At 40.0% G+C, this 18928-nt stretch overlaps 1 protein-coding gene and 2 long non-coding RNA genes across 4 annotated transcripts in view; 1 reads left to right on the top strand and 2 right to left on the bottom strand.

Annotated features, from left to right (window-relative positions):
* Positions 1-18928, bottom strand: part of CCNYL1 (cyclin Y like 1) — a 41829-nt gene that overhangs the window by 3203 nt on the left and 19698 nt on the right. The window contains exons 4-9 of one of the 2 annotated variants that reach the window (XM_059702931.1): positions 16218-16318; positions 13097-13132; positions 9807-9858; positions 8607-8726; positions 5318-5484; positions 286-448 (exon numbers count right to left, since the gene is read on the bottom strand). In XM_059702931.1, the coding sequence (XP_059558914.1) occupies positions 286-448; positions 5318-5484; positions 8607-8726; positions 9807-9858; positions 13097-13132; positions 16218-16318 (639 nt within the window). The remainder of the gene's footprint in view (positions 1-285; positions 449-5317; positions 5485-8606; positions 8727-9806; positions 9859-13096; positions 13133-16217; positions 16319-18928) is intronic. The other variant, XM_059702932.1, reaches the window with a different exon arrangement.
* LOC132238170 (uncharacterized) lies at positions 445-7618 on the top strand. Its single transcript, XR_009453742.1, has 4 exons — positions 445-1160; positions 1385-1548; positions 5594-6669; positions 6900-7618. It is a non-coding gene; the product is annotated as an uncharacterized LOC132238170 (long non-coding RNA).
* LOC132238171 (uncharacterized) lies at positions 2614-4421 on the bottom strand. The gene is made up of 2 exons (XR_009453743.1): positions 4325-4421; positions 2614-4264 (listed from the first exon to the last, which is right to left on the bottom strand). It is a non-coding gene; the product is annotated as an uncharacterized LOC132238171 (long non-coding RNA).

Raw genomic sequence — 18928 nt, 5'->3', positions numbered from 1 at the left:
TCATGTATGGTATAAAGGAAGGGTAGAGATTCAAATGGAAAACCATTAACAGATTAAATTTGATTTAAAACATTCTGAAATATGGTTGCAGAAGAGATCTATAATTTTTTTTTAATGTGGGATCCTTGTAGAAACCATAAGACACATGATGTGAAAGGGTTATAAACTCTTCAATTTTTTAATCTAAAAAAGCTTTTCATTTTCCTAATCACTGCTTAATATGATTTATCCACAGATAGCTTTGGCAACTGACAGAAGCCCCATTTAGTGATTCCACAGCCTTACCTCTAGATTCTGGGCTCTTTCTCTGCTAAGAGGAGCAAATACAAAAGGCAGGTCGTTGTCATCAGCTAAGGAGCGAAGGTCAAAGTAGTATTTGGCATAAACACTGGCAGGAACATTAATATTAAACTGAAGTAGCTCTAAAAAATGCCTTTCCATCTCATTCCTGGGGAGGAGGAGACAAAACCAACACAGGACAATTTTAGTCAATTGGACTACTATCTTCAAAAATATCATTATGAGCCACTGGGATGGCTCTAAATTTTGTTTTGAAACAAGGCTACCCGGCTGTATGAATACACTAATGTTCAAACAAGGTACAGCTACTTGTGGTCCTTCCTGCATCCCAGCATTCTGGGTTCGGGACAAGGGGGGAGAGGTGACGGCCCTCTGTGCACTTGTGCTGCTGACTCGGGGCTCATTCTTCAGAGTTCCATTAGTGCAGCTGTACGCTTCCTGCTCCTCGCTCACTCACCAGGCCCCACTATAGTGCTCAGATGAAAGGAATGATGTATGCTGTTTATTAGCTCTGAAGAACTTGCAGACATTTTCACCAGGCCGATAACAGGAAGGGACTTATTGAAGTAGAGAGGCGCCAACAAAAGGAGTGGGCACATCACCACGGCAACAAATGGATGCATCGAGAGCCACTGCTATTATCCCTGAGGGGGAAAACTCTTGAAGCAGCAAGAATTCATCTCAAATAAATAAATAAATAAGCCACATTCGATAGGAAAGCCTCCCCCTACCCCAGTGCATGGGGCTAATGTCAGAGGGCATAATGCAAGTTTTTGTTCACCTTCATCTTATGGGGTGAGCAACTGTCACTATGACAGGTCAGGATGCACTTTTTAAACTGGATGGCAGAGCCCTGACCGGTTTGGCTCGGTGGATAGAGCGTCGGCCTGCGGACTCAAGGGTCCCGGGTTCGATTCCGGTCAAGGGCATTTGCCTTGGTTGCGGGCACATACCCAGTGGGGAGTGTGCAGGAGGCAGCTGACAGATGTTTCTAACTCTCTGTCCCTCTCCCTTCCTCTCTGTAGAAAATCAATAAAATATATTAAATAAAAAATAAAATAACTAGATGGCAGAAAGATTGCAGACAGATGTCTTGGCTGGACTAAACCCACTCTACGATATGACTTCTGATAGAGCAATCGACTCAAACTCCAACCTGTTTCTCCCATGTTGGGAATGCACAGCATTGACCTGAGGTGCTCAGCATCCACCCCCCTTGACAGACAGATGGAAACATAGCCACAAGGGGTGAGCTCAATCAAGTGTGGAAGGCAAGTTGGGAGAGTGCTGTGCTATGTGACCACACTGCCATCACCTGCCAAGTGTTTAAATATAAAATTAGAGTAAATCATACTACTACTACAGAAATCCCTTGATAGAATTAATTATATAGAAATAATACCTAAACAAACATGAGACACTTAATTTTTTAATATATTCATTTTTTTAAAGCTTTAATAGTTTATCCATTGGACGGGTCAACAAAGGCTTGATGTTCTGCATGGAGAGCAGTCAGAATATGAGCAGAGATGAGGTTTTCTCATTTGGTGAACTTTTAACCTGACTGAACCTAATTCCAAAATTAATTTCCTATTCATATAGCCATAAGCCTATAGAAATGTAAATCAGATAATGTTTTGATAATCAGATAATTGGGACTTAATTTACTACAGGAATAAATGCACTTCAGTATCCCTTTTATGTTTTCTCCACTAATACATTGTAATTGTGTAGAAATACAGTACTTCATAGGATTAACATGTCTATTAATAGAGGTTTAATGATGGAAGGAAAGCATTATGCCTACAGAATATGCATAGTCTGTTGTTTTTTGTTGTTGTTTTTTCAATGGCTAGATGGTTGAATAGCATACTATTTACAGGCACAGCAAATTTTCTGAATAGCAGCTGCTCAATTTAACTTATTCTTTTGAAGGGAAATATGTTCAAAAAAAGACACATAGATGTTGGAAAGTTTAAGAAAAAGCAGACACAATTTTTCAATTTGGACTCAAAATGAGATCATTACAAATAGTAGTCAACAGCAGGGGGATGAAACCAGTGTATACTAAACACTGTTGTAATGCCTTCCATTTTCAAAGATCAAAAACAAAAGCAGCCTATTATAAACATAGCTCCTGGTGTTTCTGTTCATATACAAAAAGCATTTGTTTACTACTAGTCATCGGGTAGCTAGACATTGCCACCATTGCCTCTGGGGCTCATGTCTATGAAAACCCACACATTTCCTTGTGTGTTCTGATGTTGTAACTAGAGCCAGAGCCCCAGCCAGTTGAGGTGCAGGTTTTGAGAAAAGTTCAGCTATCACCATGGCAGGGCTAGTGTTAATGATCACAAATTCTCCATCCTTCAGGGGACCAGTTTGAAGACCCATGACAATGGTGATCAAAATCACTTTAGCTTCTGCAACTCCTTAAAGTACTTCCATTTGTTTCAAATTCATTATTTGCTATCACACTGTTTGCTAAGAAGGCTACCAGCAATATCACCAAAACTACTCAGTGTATACTATTATCAAAGTGGACATTTGCCCCAAAAGCCACTTTGCAGATACTGACAATCGCTGGGGTCCCTTCTCTTGGTCACAAGTATCCTCACTTCAGTTGTAAATACGAACTCTGGTGATTCTGAATGAGTCTTATCTGGAGTAATGAGCAAAAGCAACACAAACAAACTCTTGCCTCTGCCTGCTCTTCTTATGCTGTTCAATTATTATCAAGAGGAATTCTTTCACATTTTCCTAAATGCCACCGACAAAGAAAGACATTTTCACTGTCAGGTGGGCAGTTGGAGAGTCTGCTGGAAATACCTTTTGGCTCATCCTGCCCACCAACCTCAGGGCCCTTCAATGTGGCCAGATCAGATGCCCATGTTAAGTTTAGTGTTTCACTCTCATGCTAGCATGCCATCTCCAAAGAGCACACCCTCATGGTTACCTACAGCCCCCACAATGCACCGCTGTGGTTGCTGAGTGCCACAGGAAACTCAAATGGCATGGGCACTAAGTGGTGCCCAGTGATGCTTTGCCAACTGACTGAGAGGTAGGAGTTTCCTAACTCATCAGACCTATTTTTAAACACTTGCAATCCTCTTAAAAGGGCAGGCAAGAGCACAGGGATGAAGCCTTTATATGCAGCTAATTTTCCATCCTGGTTTAACAACTGAACTTCAGATAAAAAGGAGGGAAAGACCAGTTAAAGCAAATATACAATGCGTGACTCAAGTTTAAGCTATAACCTCTCAATAGTCTAGAGGCCCTAAGACATTAACAGTGGCCAAGCATTTATTTCAAGGGTTAGATGCCCCTTAAAAATGGACTGGATCTAATAGATGGCTTTAAGAAAGTCACAGAGATATTTACTCTACTGTTGTTCGTGTAGTGAGCTTGTAAAATGTTTGTCAAAAACCATCAGAGACATAATTATCAAACAGACTAGAGTAGAGGCCCGGTGAACGAAATTTGTGCACAGGTAGGGTCTCTAGGCCTGGTCAGCGATCAGGGCTGGCCAGGCCTCCCTTCGTTCCATGCCGCCCCCTGGTGGTCAGTGCACATCATAGTGAGCGATTGAACTCCCAGTCTCCAGGTTGAACTCCCGAGGGACACTTTGCATATTAGCTATATATATATATGTATATAACACTAGAGACCTGCTGCATGAAAATTCATGCACTGGAGGGGGGTGTCCCTCAGCCCGGCCTGACCCCTCTCACAGTCTGGGAGCCCTCAGGGGCAGGAGGCGACCCGGCGATCAGGTGAAGGCGATGCCCCCATCACACCTCTGCTGCTGCTACTGCCAGCAGCGCAAGCCTCAGCCAGCCCTGGTTACCTGAGCCTCGGGTGGCCCTGGGCGGCTGGGGGGGCTGAGGGGACTAGGGGACTCCGGAGGCAAGCGGGCCTGGCCTTGCCATGCACCTGCCACCCCAATGGGACTGGGCACCACCATCTTTGAGGGCGTGACAGCCAATTTGCATATTCCTTCCTTATTGGCTGTGGGCGTCACCACCTTTGAGGGCATGACACTCAATTAGCATATTCCCTCTTTATTAGTTAGGATTACAATAACACATCAAGACCTAATGAATGAGGAATATGAATTACTAGGGGCCCGGTGCACGAAATTCGTGCACTGGGTGTGGGGAGGGGGGGGAGTGTCCCTCAGCCCACCCTGCCCCCTCTCACATACTGGGAGCCCTCAGGCGTTGACCCCCATCACCCTCCAATCGCAGGATCGGCCCCTTGCCCAGGCCTGACGCCTCTGGCCTAGGCGTCCGGCCCGGGCAGCAGGGACCTGCAGTGGCAGCGGGGGGCCTCCGCGATGGTGCGGGCTCCGCCCCTGCCCCTGCAGGACGCCTCTGGCTGAGGCGTCCGGCCCGGGCAGCGGGGACCCACAGCTGCAGCGGCCCCGCGATCGTGGGCTTCACTTTAGGCCCAGGCAAGGGACCCCTAGCTCCTGGGACTGCCAGCTTCGACCGTGCCCAGCTCCCATCGCTGGCTCCATCCCTACTTCCTGCTATCACTGGCCAGGGCGGAAAAGGCACCTGATTCTCCGATCATGGCTGGGGGGCAGGGCAAAGGCGGCCCCAGGGCCGCCTTTGCCCTGCCCCCCAGCTCTTAGCTCCCCGCTGGGTTTCCGATCACTGTCAGTAGCAGGGGGCTTCTTCCTGCTTTCCCTTTCGCCTCCCTGCATTCTGCCTACATATGCAAATTAACCGCCATCTTGTTGGCAGTTAACTGCCAATCTTAGTTGGCAGTTAATTTGCATATAGCCCTGATTAGCCAATGAAAAGGGTAGCTCGTACGCCAATTACCATTTTTCTCTTTTATTAGTGTTGATTATACCAGATGTATAAACAGAAAGAAGTATATAATTTTAAAGCCTCTTTCAGTTCTCTGCACAAAGTAACCTTTACAAATATTTCTTAACATATAAACTTTATGGGAACAAATGAGGTACTGGAAACTGGTTAGAAAATTCACCAAAACCTTACAAACTCACATGTCCTCAACGGTAATGTCCTTGAGGATCTGGCAGTAGTCCACATTCCATACAGCCTGGTCATCCCAAACCTTGGAGGCAAGAAGAACGGCTCCCAAAACAATTCTCTTCCAGTTCGTAGGACAAATGTCGATCTCGGCATAAGTTAAAAGTCTTTCTAAGTAAACCTGCAAAAGTAGAGCACTGTCTTTGATTCCAGATCAGTGTAAGTGCTGTGATAACAACTCTTAGGAATGACAGATTTCATCTATTTTTTAACATGTCTTTTATTCTTAGGTTCTACAGAACCTGCTTGGCCAGCCAAAGCCAGAAGCCACGTCACAGTTGCAAATCAGATACTTCTGTTGCCTACTTTGCCCATGTAAATTTCCAGCTCAATTTTTGGTCACAGGAATGAATGTACATCTTAGCAAAGGTCCTCCTAAAGAAATGCATTGTATATCACCTCTCCACTTGAAAAGGACTGCATATATAGGCCCAGTGTAGATTCAAGTTGCTCAATAAATACTGGAGTGCCTACCACATACATTATTTCATACCTGCTGGTAGTTATATGGTGATTTTCAAAATACTTGAACATGTAAATTCCTAATAATACTGAGCACATTTCGATCTTCTTTTCACAGAAACTAGTCCTTTTGTAATACAGGCTGAAAATAAAAACTGGGTCAATGGAGCCTCCCAGTGGCTGCTGTGTGGTGCAGCAGGACAGGCAGTACAAGCAGGTGTGCTTAAGACTGGACTGTACAGCTGTCAGGTCTTCCCGTTTTAGTGCCTTTTATAAGGAACACACATGCATACAAAGGACAGTCCTTCTCATATCCCCCCAATGCTCACATCTCCATGATCCTTTTATGAAATTCATCTCTGTCTTACATAATCTGAAACTTAGTGTCAATTCTGTTGGATTCTAGGTGGTAACAGAGCTGCCAGCCTCTGTATCCCTGGTACTCCTAAACCTGCCAGGTAGCTTGTGAGATTTCTTTTACATGCATTAAATGTCTATTCTACAAAGAACTCAGAGAAGTTAACGGCTGAGTAAAGATTATAGAGGTAAGCTGTGATTTGTTGTTACCTCAAAGGTTGCTTTGCAGAAGAGTATATACTATGCTATTTGACAAAAAGAAAAAAGTCCAATTTTAGAGAGTATGTTCTCAGTGGATAGAGCGTCGGCCTGCAGACTGGAAGGTCCCAGGTTCGATTCCGGTCAAGGGCATGTACCTTGGTTGCAGGCACATCCCCAATAGGAGGTGTGCAAGAGGCAGCTGATCGATGTTTCTCTCCCATCGATGTTTCTAACTCTCTATCCCTCTCCATTCCTCTCTGTAAAAAATCAATAATAGCCGAAACCGGTTTGGCTCAGTGGATAGAGCGTCGGCCTGCAGACTGAAGGGTCCCAGGTTCGATTCCGGTCAAGGGCATGTACCTGGGTTGCGGGCACATCCCCAGTAGGAGATGTGCAGGAGGCAGCTGATCGATGTTTCTCTCTCATCGATGTTTCTGACTCTCTATCTCTCTCCCTTCCTTTCTCTAAAAAAAATCAATAAAATATATTTAAAAAAATCAATAATAAAAAAAGAAGAGTATATTTACTGTCTGAAAGTTATCAGATTGACAGCTCAGATTTGTCAATGTTCTCCAAACTCCACTGTGTTTTCAAAAACAAATGGTTATTGAACATATGTTCTTAGTGAAATTCTGCACTTATTCCCCAAAACTCAGCACTCTAAGAACGAATCTCCTTGCAAGGTTCAATTCTACTTTATAGAAAGTATCAGAGGCACTTATACAACACTGGCATTCTCTCAACTTCCTGTCATCTTTACTGGCAGACTTGGAAGTGCCATTATTCATTCATTCACACCACTTGCCCTCCTGTGTCAGTGGAAGTGACATTTCCCTTCTCACTGAAGCTAACTCTTCTATCAGTGAAGTCCATCCCATCCCATGTCTGCAGAACACTGTTCCCACATTTACCTTTTTGAACAATACTCTGTCTGCTAATGCTTTCTCTGCATTTGGACAGTTACTCTTGATTCCCTACCTATAGCTCAGATTCATGCTCTAATTCCATATATTCCAATGATCACCAGACACTGCCACCTGCTGTCTCACAGGTACATCTAGCTTAATGTGTCTAAAAAGAACTCCCCCCCTCTTCCAGCCCTGATGCTCCCCTTCCTGTATTACCTAGCTCTCTACATGGAAGCACCGCTCCTGCCATTCTCCAGCACGTGCTATGCACTCCAAACAGTTGATAGCTCCACGAAGAGGCTTGTGTCTGAACCAGTGCCTCACTAAAATTTTTTTTTTTATTATTGATTTTTTACAGAGAGGAAGGGAGAGAGATAGAGAGTTAGAAACATCAATGAGAGAGAAACATCGATCAGCTGCCTCCTGCACATCTCCTACTGGGGATATGCCCGCAACCCAGGTACATGCCCTTGACCGGAATCGAACCTGGGACCTTTTAGTCCGCAGGCCGACGCTCTATCCACTGAGCCAAACCGGTTTCGGCCTCACTAAAATTTTAACAGGGTACTAAAGGAAGAGGCCTTGACCTCAGTATTCTTTCCTTCCAGACCATGATGTTGACTTTTCCCTTTAGGTTTGCTGTAGGAAGGGGTAATATAATTCTAACCACTTCTCAATAGAATAGGACTTACTCCAAATGATAAGATCTTCCCATAGGAATTTTGTATGGATGACACCCAGGTCCTCACATAGCTATAGCTTAGCAGGCAACTAGCAAAGCCTTTTCAGGTACTACTGGCACTATAATCCTGGGCGACTTCAAAGGCAGGCACAAGAGGACAGCAGGGATAGATTAACACCCATCATCCAAGGAACAGAGAATTTAAAGCTATCATTTTCAAGCAGGACATATTAGAACTGCCTGGGGAATACAACCTGGGACTCAAGTTAGACTTACACTGATTCAGTCTCTGCTTGGGACCAGATGGTTTGTATTGCCCTATCCTACCCCACCAGCACACCTTGTATGTGTGCAAGTGTGTGCACTGCATGTGCGTGTGTCTCCTGAGGTGTGGAGGGCAAAAACAGAAATTTCTCCTGCTGCTTTCAATAGCAATTGTTTGTGATGAGAAAAGCAATAGCAAGATTTTAAATCATGATTACTTAGCTTGAATTTGTGTATTTTACTTCCTTGATAGGTTTCTCTTAATAAAGTCTTAATGATCATTTCAGGAACCTATTTTTATTTCAAAAACAGAACCATACCCTGTGTACAAGACAGAAAAGATGCTTTCTGAAAGAAAAACTATCTTACCAAAGTCACTATCGCACATTCAGCTGTTAGCTGTGCAGCACTGAAGAGGGTCCGAACAAATCTGTAAATAAATTTGTGTTCAGGATCATGCCTAAAATATTCCTCCGGAACTGTTTCTCGCTGAAAGGAGAAAAAAATGCAATATAAGTATCCAGGGAAGAAAAATACCTAAGTGCTCTTATGATAGCAGTCTTCTACTTGTGCCCACATGTCCCTTAAAATAACATTTTTATTGGGTGACATGTCTTTTTTAAATATTTTTAAAATATATTTTTATTGATTTCAGAGAGGATGGGAGAGGGAGAGATAGAAACATCAATGATGTGAGAGAATCATTGATCGGTTTGCTTCCTGCATGCCCCCAACTGGGGATCGAGCTTACAACCGGGGCATGTGCCCTTGACCACACTTGAACCCAGGACCCTTCAGTTCGCCGGCCAACACTCTATTAAACTGAGCCAAACCAGCTAGGGCATGACATATTTTAGTCATTTATATATAAACAATGGGATCTTAAAAAATAATAGTGATTCAATACTCACCACCACCATTCATTAAAGAAAAATATAGGCACAACCTCAGATAATTTGTTTTCTTTCTACCTTCCTGCTACAGAATTTTATTTAAATGTAAGTTATTTTTAAGCTCAAAAGTCTTGATCACCATGTCATGCTTCTCTGCAATCAACTCTGAAAATAATTTTGTTTCCTGTAACCACCAGGTCTAAGGTTGTACTGCCTTATACAGTAATCACCAGCCACATACTGCTACAGAGCATCTGAAGTAGTGAATTTGAAAGTATGTCTTTTTAATTAACTTAAAATTTAAATAGTTACTTAATTTTCTTCATAGAGATGTTAACATCTCTATTAAGTTTATTTACAAATATTTATATTGTTTGATGCTACTGAAAATTATCTTTTACAAAGTTACACTTTGGGATTTTTTGGATCCATTTACTTATCTTAGCTCACTAATTATACAAAGCTGCAACTCAGTTCTTACTGACATATCCCTTATAAAACACTTCTTTTGTAAAGTAATTAGATACATGGGGTGGGGAAAAGGATTTAAAAGAAGATGACTTTGACTTCAACCTGGGAGTAATTTTCTTTTAGTTATTAATTTCAAAGCAAATCAGCATGAAATAAACACAACTGTATGAGAGAAAAATACAACTTCAATATAAAACTGACTTACTGTGAGTGGATGTGATCTCTCATCAAAAATATCCAAGGATCTATTTGCATCTCTAAAAAATAAGAATATGTTTTTTAAAACAAATTCAGAAATTGATAATATCTTAGCAACACAACTGCTGGGAGTAGAGACGGGTAGAGAGAGAAGCTTAACCTTCAAAAAGCAGTTTTACAAATTCTTCTCTTGGATTTGGTAAGAGGGTTTCCTGATCTCTTTACTCAGCATATCAAATTCTGTGAAATCATTTATATGATGGCCAGCTAGAGTTGCCTTAATAAGCATTGACCCTCCCTAACGGCAATGCTAGTGAACCAAACACATTTGCACTCCCTCTGACCTCACAGTGGAACACACACAAACATTTTATAATGCGGTAGTAGTAGACAATGTCGTCCTTAGAATTTTAATTCATGTGAGTATGAGAGTCATGTTTTTCCCTTTCTTTTTCTCTTACTAGTTTCTTAAACACAGACACCCTTCCAGCCCCAGCGCCACCCCAGGTGCGGCCAGCCAGGGAGGGACCACGGGAGGTTGGCTCCAGGGCATGCATGGCCATCTTGCCAAGTCCCAGTCCCGCCCTGCTGGCCTGCGGGGATCGGGCAGAAACCGGCTCTCTGACATCCCCCGAGGGGTCGGGGATTGCCTGCGGGGATCGGGCAGAAACCGGCTCTCTGACATCCCCTGAGGGGTCGGGGATTGCGAGAGGGTGCAGGCCAGGCCAAGGGACCCTACTGGTGCATGATGGGGGTCAGGGAGGGAGCACAGGAGGGCTCCAGGGCATGTCCATCCTGTCTCACCCAGTCCCAATCGGCTAGACCCCCAGCAGCAAGCTAACCTACCTGTCAGAGTGTCTGCCCCCTGGTGGCCAGTACGTATCATAACGACTGGCTGAACGGTCAAACGAATGGTCGGACACTTCACATATTAGGCTTTTATTATATAGGATTGTTATTATGTATTTCTTGTCTCTTAAATAGTTTAAGTTAAAAATTTGCCTTTTTATTTTAAAAGTGACTTAGTCTTTTGATTTAAATGTTCACCACACTAATACACTCTGCTCATTTAAAGAGTGGTGCTCCAAGTATATTCTGTAGGCCTCTGGGGTTCCCCTAGAACCCTTCCTTCTCAGGAAGCCCATGAGGTCAAAACCGTTTGGTTTTTTTAAAAATATTTTTTATTGATTTTTTACAGAGAGGAAGGGAGAGGGATAGAGAGTTAGAAACATTGATGAGAGAGAAACATCGGTCAGCTGCCTCCTGCACACCCCCTACTGGGGATGTGCCAGCAACCAAGGTACATGCCCTTGACCGGAATCGAACCTGGGACTCTTCAGCCCACAGGCCGACGCTCTAGCCACTGAGCCAAACTGGTCAGGGCCAAAACCATTTTTATAGGAATATTAAGGCAGTGCCTGCCTTTTTTCTGACATTTGCAATCTTCTATCTATATATATAAAAAGCTGAGCAACCAGCCGGTAGCTATGACATGCAGACCACCAGGGAGCAGACGCTCAATGCAGGAGCTGCCGAGTGACAGCAACTTTGCAGAGTACCCTCTCACACTCCAGGCCCCTTGGAGGATGTCAGACTGCCGGTTTCAGTCCGATTGCCGCAGGCCAGGTTGAGGGACCCCACCTGCTGGAGGGACCCTGCTCACTCCGCAGACCACAGACGCCCTTCGAGCCCCGGTGCCATCCCAGGTGCAGCCGGCCAGGGAGGGACCGTGGCAGGTTGGCTCCAGGGCGTGTCCAGCCATCTTGCCCAGTCCCGCCCCACCAGCCACCTTCTGATTAATTTCCTTTCAATGTGCACGAATCCGTGCACCAGGCCTCTAGTGATTGTATAAAAGCAAAAGTGAGTAAAACTGATTTCTGAGCATGAATCAAGGAAGTGGAACCACACTATACTAGTAGTCATTCTATTCTTCACCACCACTTGCAGTTGAAAAAAAACTGCTTTGCTTAAGAACATCCTTGATAAAGCAGTAGAAATTTATAGTGTTATTAAACTTTGATCATTCTCCTTATATTTTGAATAAATGGAAAGTATGCATTAAGCACTTTTGCATTCTAAAATGTGGTTGTGTTAAGGAAAAGCACTTCTGACTTAGTTGTGAGCTGAAGAAGCCTTTTTTTTTTTTTTTTCCATAGAATAACATCTTTATTTGATAGTACAACTGTCATTCTCTCAAAAAACAAAAAATGAGCCTGGCACTTCAAGGAAAATAATTTGTATGTTTGTTGCCAATGACACAATTCAAGCTCTCAGGCTAAAAGTCAGAATTTGGGAAAATATGTACCTTCTTTTGTGAGCTTGACAGCTTTTCAATACTTAACGATTGGTGGTGATACTAACAAAAGTGAGCTTTTGCCACTTTATAAAGAAATGTGAACCAATACTTTCCAAATGACCAATACATAATATTATAATAAAATCATGTGCAAATAAAACATTCATTAAACATACAAGATAGATCAATGGGTATTAATTTAACAAATTACCTACTATAGGTTTGTGGCTATGATTTTAAATTCCATTGTAACTAATGGAATTAGTCCAGCACGTATGGACTTTTGGCATGGTATCAAAGAATACCCACAATTATTTGAAGGCTTTAGAAATACACAATTTTGTACCTATATAACTACATGAAACTGGGTCTTCTTCATGTTGGTTTTTCAAAACAAATAATCGAAGTAATTGTAAATGATTGAAGACAGAGCATACATGAAAATCATCTGTCTTATAGTAAGCCAGACATTAAATAGATTTGCAAAAACGTAAATAAATGACACCCTTTCCACTCATTTTTTTGTTGTGAAAAATAATTATGTTAATACTATGGTCCTCAATCAAGGGTGATTTTGTCCCCCAGGGGACATTTGGTCATGGTTGGAGAGATTTTTCTGGTATCACAATGTGGACTGAGGAGAGGCTGTTATTGGCAACTATTGAGTAGAAGGCATAGAGAGGCCAGGGATGCTGCTAAATATCCTCTAATGCACAAAAATTATCTCGTTCAAAATTTCAAGAGTGCTATAAAAATCCTGTTTAAACATACAATGGACTTATTTTTAAATTCTCAATTTTAATTTCTAATACAAGCAAATACTCTTTGGGACAATAACTTAAGCGTTAAGAGTCCTAAGACAAAAACAAATGATTCACCTCAATAATGTAATAAAAGCACTCTACAGTTCACTCCAATAATGTCTATAGTTATTTCCTAACACTAAACTTGATAGCTTGTAAATTTACTGCTAGAATAACAAGACAGGTTTTTAAACTCACCTGTTCTTTATGTGGTAATATATTGCTAACGTCACACTGTGGAGGAAAAAAAATTATAACAATTGTAATTTTAATATGTTAGGTATGAACACATTTTTAAAAAGGGGTTAGAGTAGGGGAAGACCTTCCCAGATGCCCAGTGGCCTTGAAATCCTCATTCAAAACAGTATCCATATGGGTACTTTTCCCCTTGTTTTAGTTCTTTGGCTTTTAACAAAAATAGGAAAACCAAAATGCGAAGTAATATGCTGTTAGAAGACATGTTTGGGTTGATTATTATAATATATAAGTTATTACATATTTCCCATCATTTGCCCTTTCACCCATAGAACCTTTCATTCTGTACAAGTTATATTTGTGCACATGCTTCAATTTAAGCTATACAGTAGTTTTTGTGCTTTTTAAAGAAGGTTAGGCTCGGCATTTCAGTTTATTTAGTTCACTATCCCCCCCCCACCCACCCATTTCCATCATTTCTGTAAAGGCAAATAAAGTGCTCTATATCAAATAAAATCTTAAGAGCAAATATAAGAACCCACAAAGTACACAGTCTATCCTGAAATAAGCAGTGCTAACAATGCAGCATAATACTACAGTGTAACATTTAATAAGCTACTACTACCAAGGTAGCCTAAATGAAATATTAATGAGCAGATGTAAATCCTCAGATAATGTGTAAGTTACTGTATTCCTAACTGAATAACTGTATGCTATTCAAAGATATTGTGTACTACACACCAAAGGGGTTTTCTTGGTTAAGTTATATGCTTTTCCTCTTTGTCCTCAAGTGTCTAAAATGAAGCTCAAAATAATTGAGGGAAGGCAAATCTGAACTTTATAACTAGGTCTATATAATATTAGCACTTGTAAAAAAAGGCTCATACTATTGTTAGCATCAAAGATGGATACTTCTATAGTGCTTCAGTTTCATCTTCAAATTGATTTGAAAATCAGAGAATTCAAAGCATAAAATTTCAAAGCTGAAAATGACCACTGAACCTTAGATAACATTTAATTCAACAAATCATTTTACAGAAGGGAACCAAGGCTTACAACAGACTTGCTCAAGGTCCCACCAATAACTAGAAGCAGTTCTCTTTCCCCTACAGGCCAACCAGGCAGTGGTTCCCAAGCTTAGCTGTACACTGGGATCATCTGAGGAGCCTTAAAAACTGCCTGTTTCTACCTCTAGATGTTCTGATTTAAACGGCTTGGGATTGTTTTTAAAGCTCCCTGGGTGATTGCAATGTGCAGCAAAGTTTGGGAACACGTGAATCAGGGTTAAGATCAGAATCACCCTGGATACTTTTGCTCATATAATCATGCCAAATATCCTACTGATTACAGGGTGAAGGGGAATGGGAGGAGGGGGAAGAGGGCCTAGAGGAGATAAACAGTGATGGAAAAATAAAATAAAATGATCAGAATCATCCTGGATGCTTCTGTTCATATAGTCATGCCTCACAGCCTTCCTCAGCTTATCAAAAGGCTTGTGGAGAGTGAGAGTGTGTGTTGAGGGAGTGGGGGGAGATGCATGATTTAGAGACATATTTTGGAAAAAAGTTGCATAAGTGATTCTAATAAGGCTCACCCACCCCATTGAGAACAATGTACTACTATCCCATGATAAACATTTTTCAAAATCATCCCTAAAAGTCAAGTAGCTCTATTAATTTTCTCAACCTTTATTTCACCAATAGTGAATGTACTGAATGATCATTTTCAAAACTTAATGAGATCAAATTAAAACTTACTGTACTTTCAAAAATTACACTAATTTGGAGAAATAAGTATGAAACTTATTTGTCTGAGCAAGGTTAATCTTTATATGCTGTAACATCAGAATCTTTTGAATTCAAAAGAATCTGCAGAATGCAGCCAACGTCGAGTGGTTTCTTACTCATGATTTAGTGCCGTGGCTGAATAAAAATATTCAGTGATTACTCAATAGGTGCCAAAGCTCAGGACTTTAGAGATGAGGCTCCATTTTTGCCAAAACACAATTTGATCTCAACTATTGTTATAAGTAAGAGAAGTTCTATTATTATGATTGTGAAATTGCTAGTTTTAATTAAAGCAAAAGTACTGATAATTTAATTAGCAAAGAAGCTGGTACATTAGAAGCAAAATTAAATTTATGAGCTAATTACGTTTTTAAGACTGAAAAATAAAATTAGGGATGAGGATATCAATATTTTCAGACAGCATGTCCCAAACTGTGTTCTGGAAAATAAACACTCATATTCCAAGGAGACTTTGATTATATTCCTTGGACAGCTCCAGTGGGGAGTCAGGAAGCTCTACATCCTGTTTTGGTTTAGTTCCCTTTTAAATATGCTTGAAAGGTTCATATTAGGGTATTTTTAAAGTGCACCTCCACCAATTGTGGACTATGTGGTGCTCCCAGAAATATATGAATAGTTTTCATCATCAAGACATGCTGTTCATGTTTGCTTAAGTATAAACCTGACAATGGCTATGTTTCCAAAACTTCACCTTTCTCATTTTTTTTCTGTTGTGATTTTTCTTATACATGGATTGATTTAGGGTCTTGGAGATATATACTGATTTCATGCATTTCTCCCTCTTTGGGGGATAGAAAGGAGAAGTGAATTTTTATACAGAAATAGTGCAAAGGGAAAAATGTATAATGGGGAAAATCTGACAAAATCCAACTAAATTTAAATGCACATACACTCTGGTGCCAGTAGGGGACAAACTGTTCCTCCTTCCAAGAGTAGCTTCCAAAGTAGTATTCATTGTTTTAGGTCTATGTCTCATAAAGAAATATTTTTTTTCCTAGAAACATCCAATAAAAAACACCTCTCCTTTTCATTATGTTCAATAATGTCTTAACAACAGAAATGTTATCAAGTAAAGATAAGTAATTTTTCTGGGATTTCTTATTTGCTAACTGGCCTTCCTTTCTTCCATCCACTCTAAGGTTAAAATAAAAATTGAAAATTCATATTTAGGTCCTTGAAATCAATATATAGTTGGCATCAGTTGCTTAATCTGGTCACTAAAAAGGACAATCAAATGACTGAAATTATGTGTGGCTAGGATGCTTTTAGCATAACGGGGTCTGTCACTCAGCCCTTGGCAACCTAGTTGTACTCACCATTGTACTGTGGTTCTAAGATTAGGCTGGCTGACTGTGCTGTCATCTAGAAATATAGTTGAGCATGAGCTATATTTTTTAGTAAGGTGCCCTGGAGATACCTGAAGGGGAAGGGAAATAGAAGAAAATGTCACAGTAAGTTAAACCTATAAAAGTGTGGTTTTTCCTTGGTTAAAATGTCAAACAAGCATTAAGATTCTTCTTATATTCCATGAACTGCTTACAGGGAATCCCCCTCATTAAAAAGGAAACTTCTCTAGGGAAGGGAGGACTCGTCTCTTCTCCTACCTCCAGAATCTGAGACAAATCAGAAGTTCAACTAGTGTTTGAAAAACTATTTGAAATTAATTACAACTGGAAGGTAAATCTTAACTACAAATACAAATTAGAATTTACCTGCAGTGGTATTGGAGAGGTGACAATGAACTTTTTAAGGCCCTCTAGAGAATAATCTATCTTCAAAACACTTTAGAAGTATCCATTTATTTTAGAACTATCCATTGATTTATAAAAAGCCCAATAATACAGCAATAATCAAATACTGAAATAGCCTAAACTATGTTAGGACAATTCTCTTCCTTAAAGGCCAATAACTAATCCCAATCACTGTAAGTAGCTGAAAGTAAAAGTAGCATTCTTTAATATTACAGAATAGCAACAATTTTAATATGCTTGGTTTTATTGTATTTTAAAAAAACTAATTCAGATGAGCCTTCCTTCCTTGTATCAATATAAAATAGTTTTTATCATGCTGCCATACTTTCCCATAGTATGCCCCACAAATACTCAAAATATGGGGTAGGGACAAAATCTAGTTGATGCCTTTTAAAATACAGAACATTTAAAAATTGCCAATAGCCAATAATCAGAAATATCTATATATTATATAAAACACCATTTCACTTGTTTCAGATGTTTCACTGCAAAGCCACTTATTCCTTATTAACCAAAAGTTCCAGAGAGTGCATTTTTGAAAAGTAATATTTGGAGAGACAAATTCTCCTTGAAACTAGAAATGCTTTAACTATAGCTAAAACTCTGTTACTTAAGCTATGCAGTTAATGTAATTTACTTTTGGGATCTCAAAAAACAAATACAGCATGAAACATGAAAATTCATTCAAATACTTTTATTCTAAATGAAAGGTTATCTTTTAAGGTCACTAATATTAAGATGTAATGTGGCATATAATACACCATAACAAAGTCTAACTATGACTAAAACTTATACATTGGGGAAGTATGAAGAACAGGGGAAAAATGCACCAAAATACAGATGAGTTGGTAAAGCTTTGGGTGATATTTGCTCCCCTTTTGTCTATTTAAATTTTTTTCTTTTATAAATGTATATTGGTTTCTCTTTGAAAATATTAGTGCTAACACATTTAATATTCATAATTAGACATGGGCTTATAGCCTCACAGGGGTTCATTTAGTAAGTTAGCAACTTATAGTATACTGGATAGATCCAGCCAAAGAAACATTCAACACTTGCTCATCACTCCAGGCCTACTCCCAACTATTCAAACTTTCAGGATCAAGTATCTAGTATTCACTACAGGGTGGCAGAATTAAGCTTCTGAGCAAAGCCTGGATACATTAGCGCCAGCAGGTTCCTTTCCCCTTATCTTGCTTGAAAACTTAAGACAAATGTCCTTTATGGTTAAAGCCTTACTGTTGCTGACCTACAACCTCAAATACACTACACTGACAAGCATAAAAAAAAATGCAAATACAAAAAAAAAAAAAAGAAAAGAAAATTAAACAGCCGAAACACTACTGACAATTTAGTGTTGATAGGTATTATTAAAGTTAGTCACTAGGATAGACAGGGACAAAGAGTCATACTTTATCTTCATTTAATACTAATGACAGAATAGATGGACTTTGACAATCTTTACAAGAAAGTGAAGGGCTTGCTAAGTAGACTACGGTTCAATGGCAAAGACTAGAAAAATAATCATACCTAGAAGTCTAATAAGTCACAATCCAAACCCTACTATTAAAGATCAAGTACCTGTTGAAATTCTGCTTCCACCCATTGTGCTCACTGCCTCATCTTAACCCATTAAAAAATAAACCCACTTACTTTTTTCTACTTTTTTACAAGTTGTGAATATTAAGAATTAAGGACTTTTAATTAACTTAAAATTTCTAATACTTTCTGCATTAATGAAAACTGCTCCATCTATGTTGCATATAAATGGGACAATATGGCAGGGTACATGGTTTAAATAAAATTCTTAATTAAGGCTTTAGTAGAAAAGTGTAGTATGCTAATTATAGGTACAGCCAAAAATATTCTCTGAATTAGTATCATTGAATTAAAACTTTAACTTTAAACTTAGAACCTATATTTATTTTTTTTAATGTTAATAATTTTTCTTTTTCGTGTTTGTTTTTTTTTTTTTTGAGCAAGAAAGGAAAGGAAGTGAGAGGGTAGAGAGGTAGAAACATTAATGAGGAAAAAACATCAATCGGCTGTCTCCTGCACACCCCTTACTGGGGATCAAACCCACAACCCAGGCATGTGCCCTGGCAGGGAACTGAACTGGTAACCTTCTAGTTCATGGGTCGACACTCAACCACTGACTCACATCGGCCACGCTAGAACTTATATTTAAAGTGTAAAGCTAAGTTAAACATGATGGACTGACCACAAATCTACCTATTTCCTCTCCCCTTCCTTTCAGAGATATCTCATTAGAATTA

The sequence above is a fragment of the Myotis daubentonii genome, chromosome 7 (assembly GCF_963259705.1).
Source record: "Myotis daubentonii chromosome 7, mMyoDau2.1, whole genome shotgun sequence".
NCBI lineage: Eukaryota > Metazoa > Chordata > Mammalia > Chiroptera > Vespertilionidae > Myotis > Myotis daubentonii.
The sequence above is the reverse complement of the archived record's forward strand: the minus strand, read 5'-3'. Positions and strand labels throughout refer to the sequence as shown.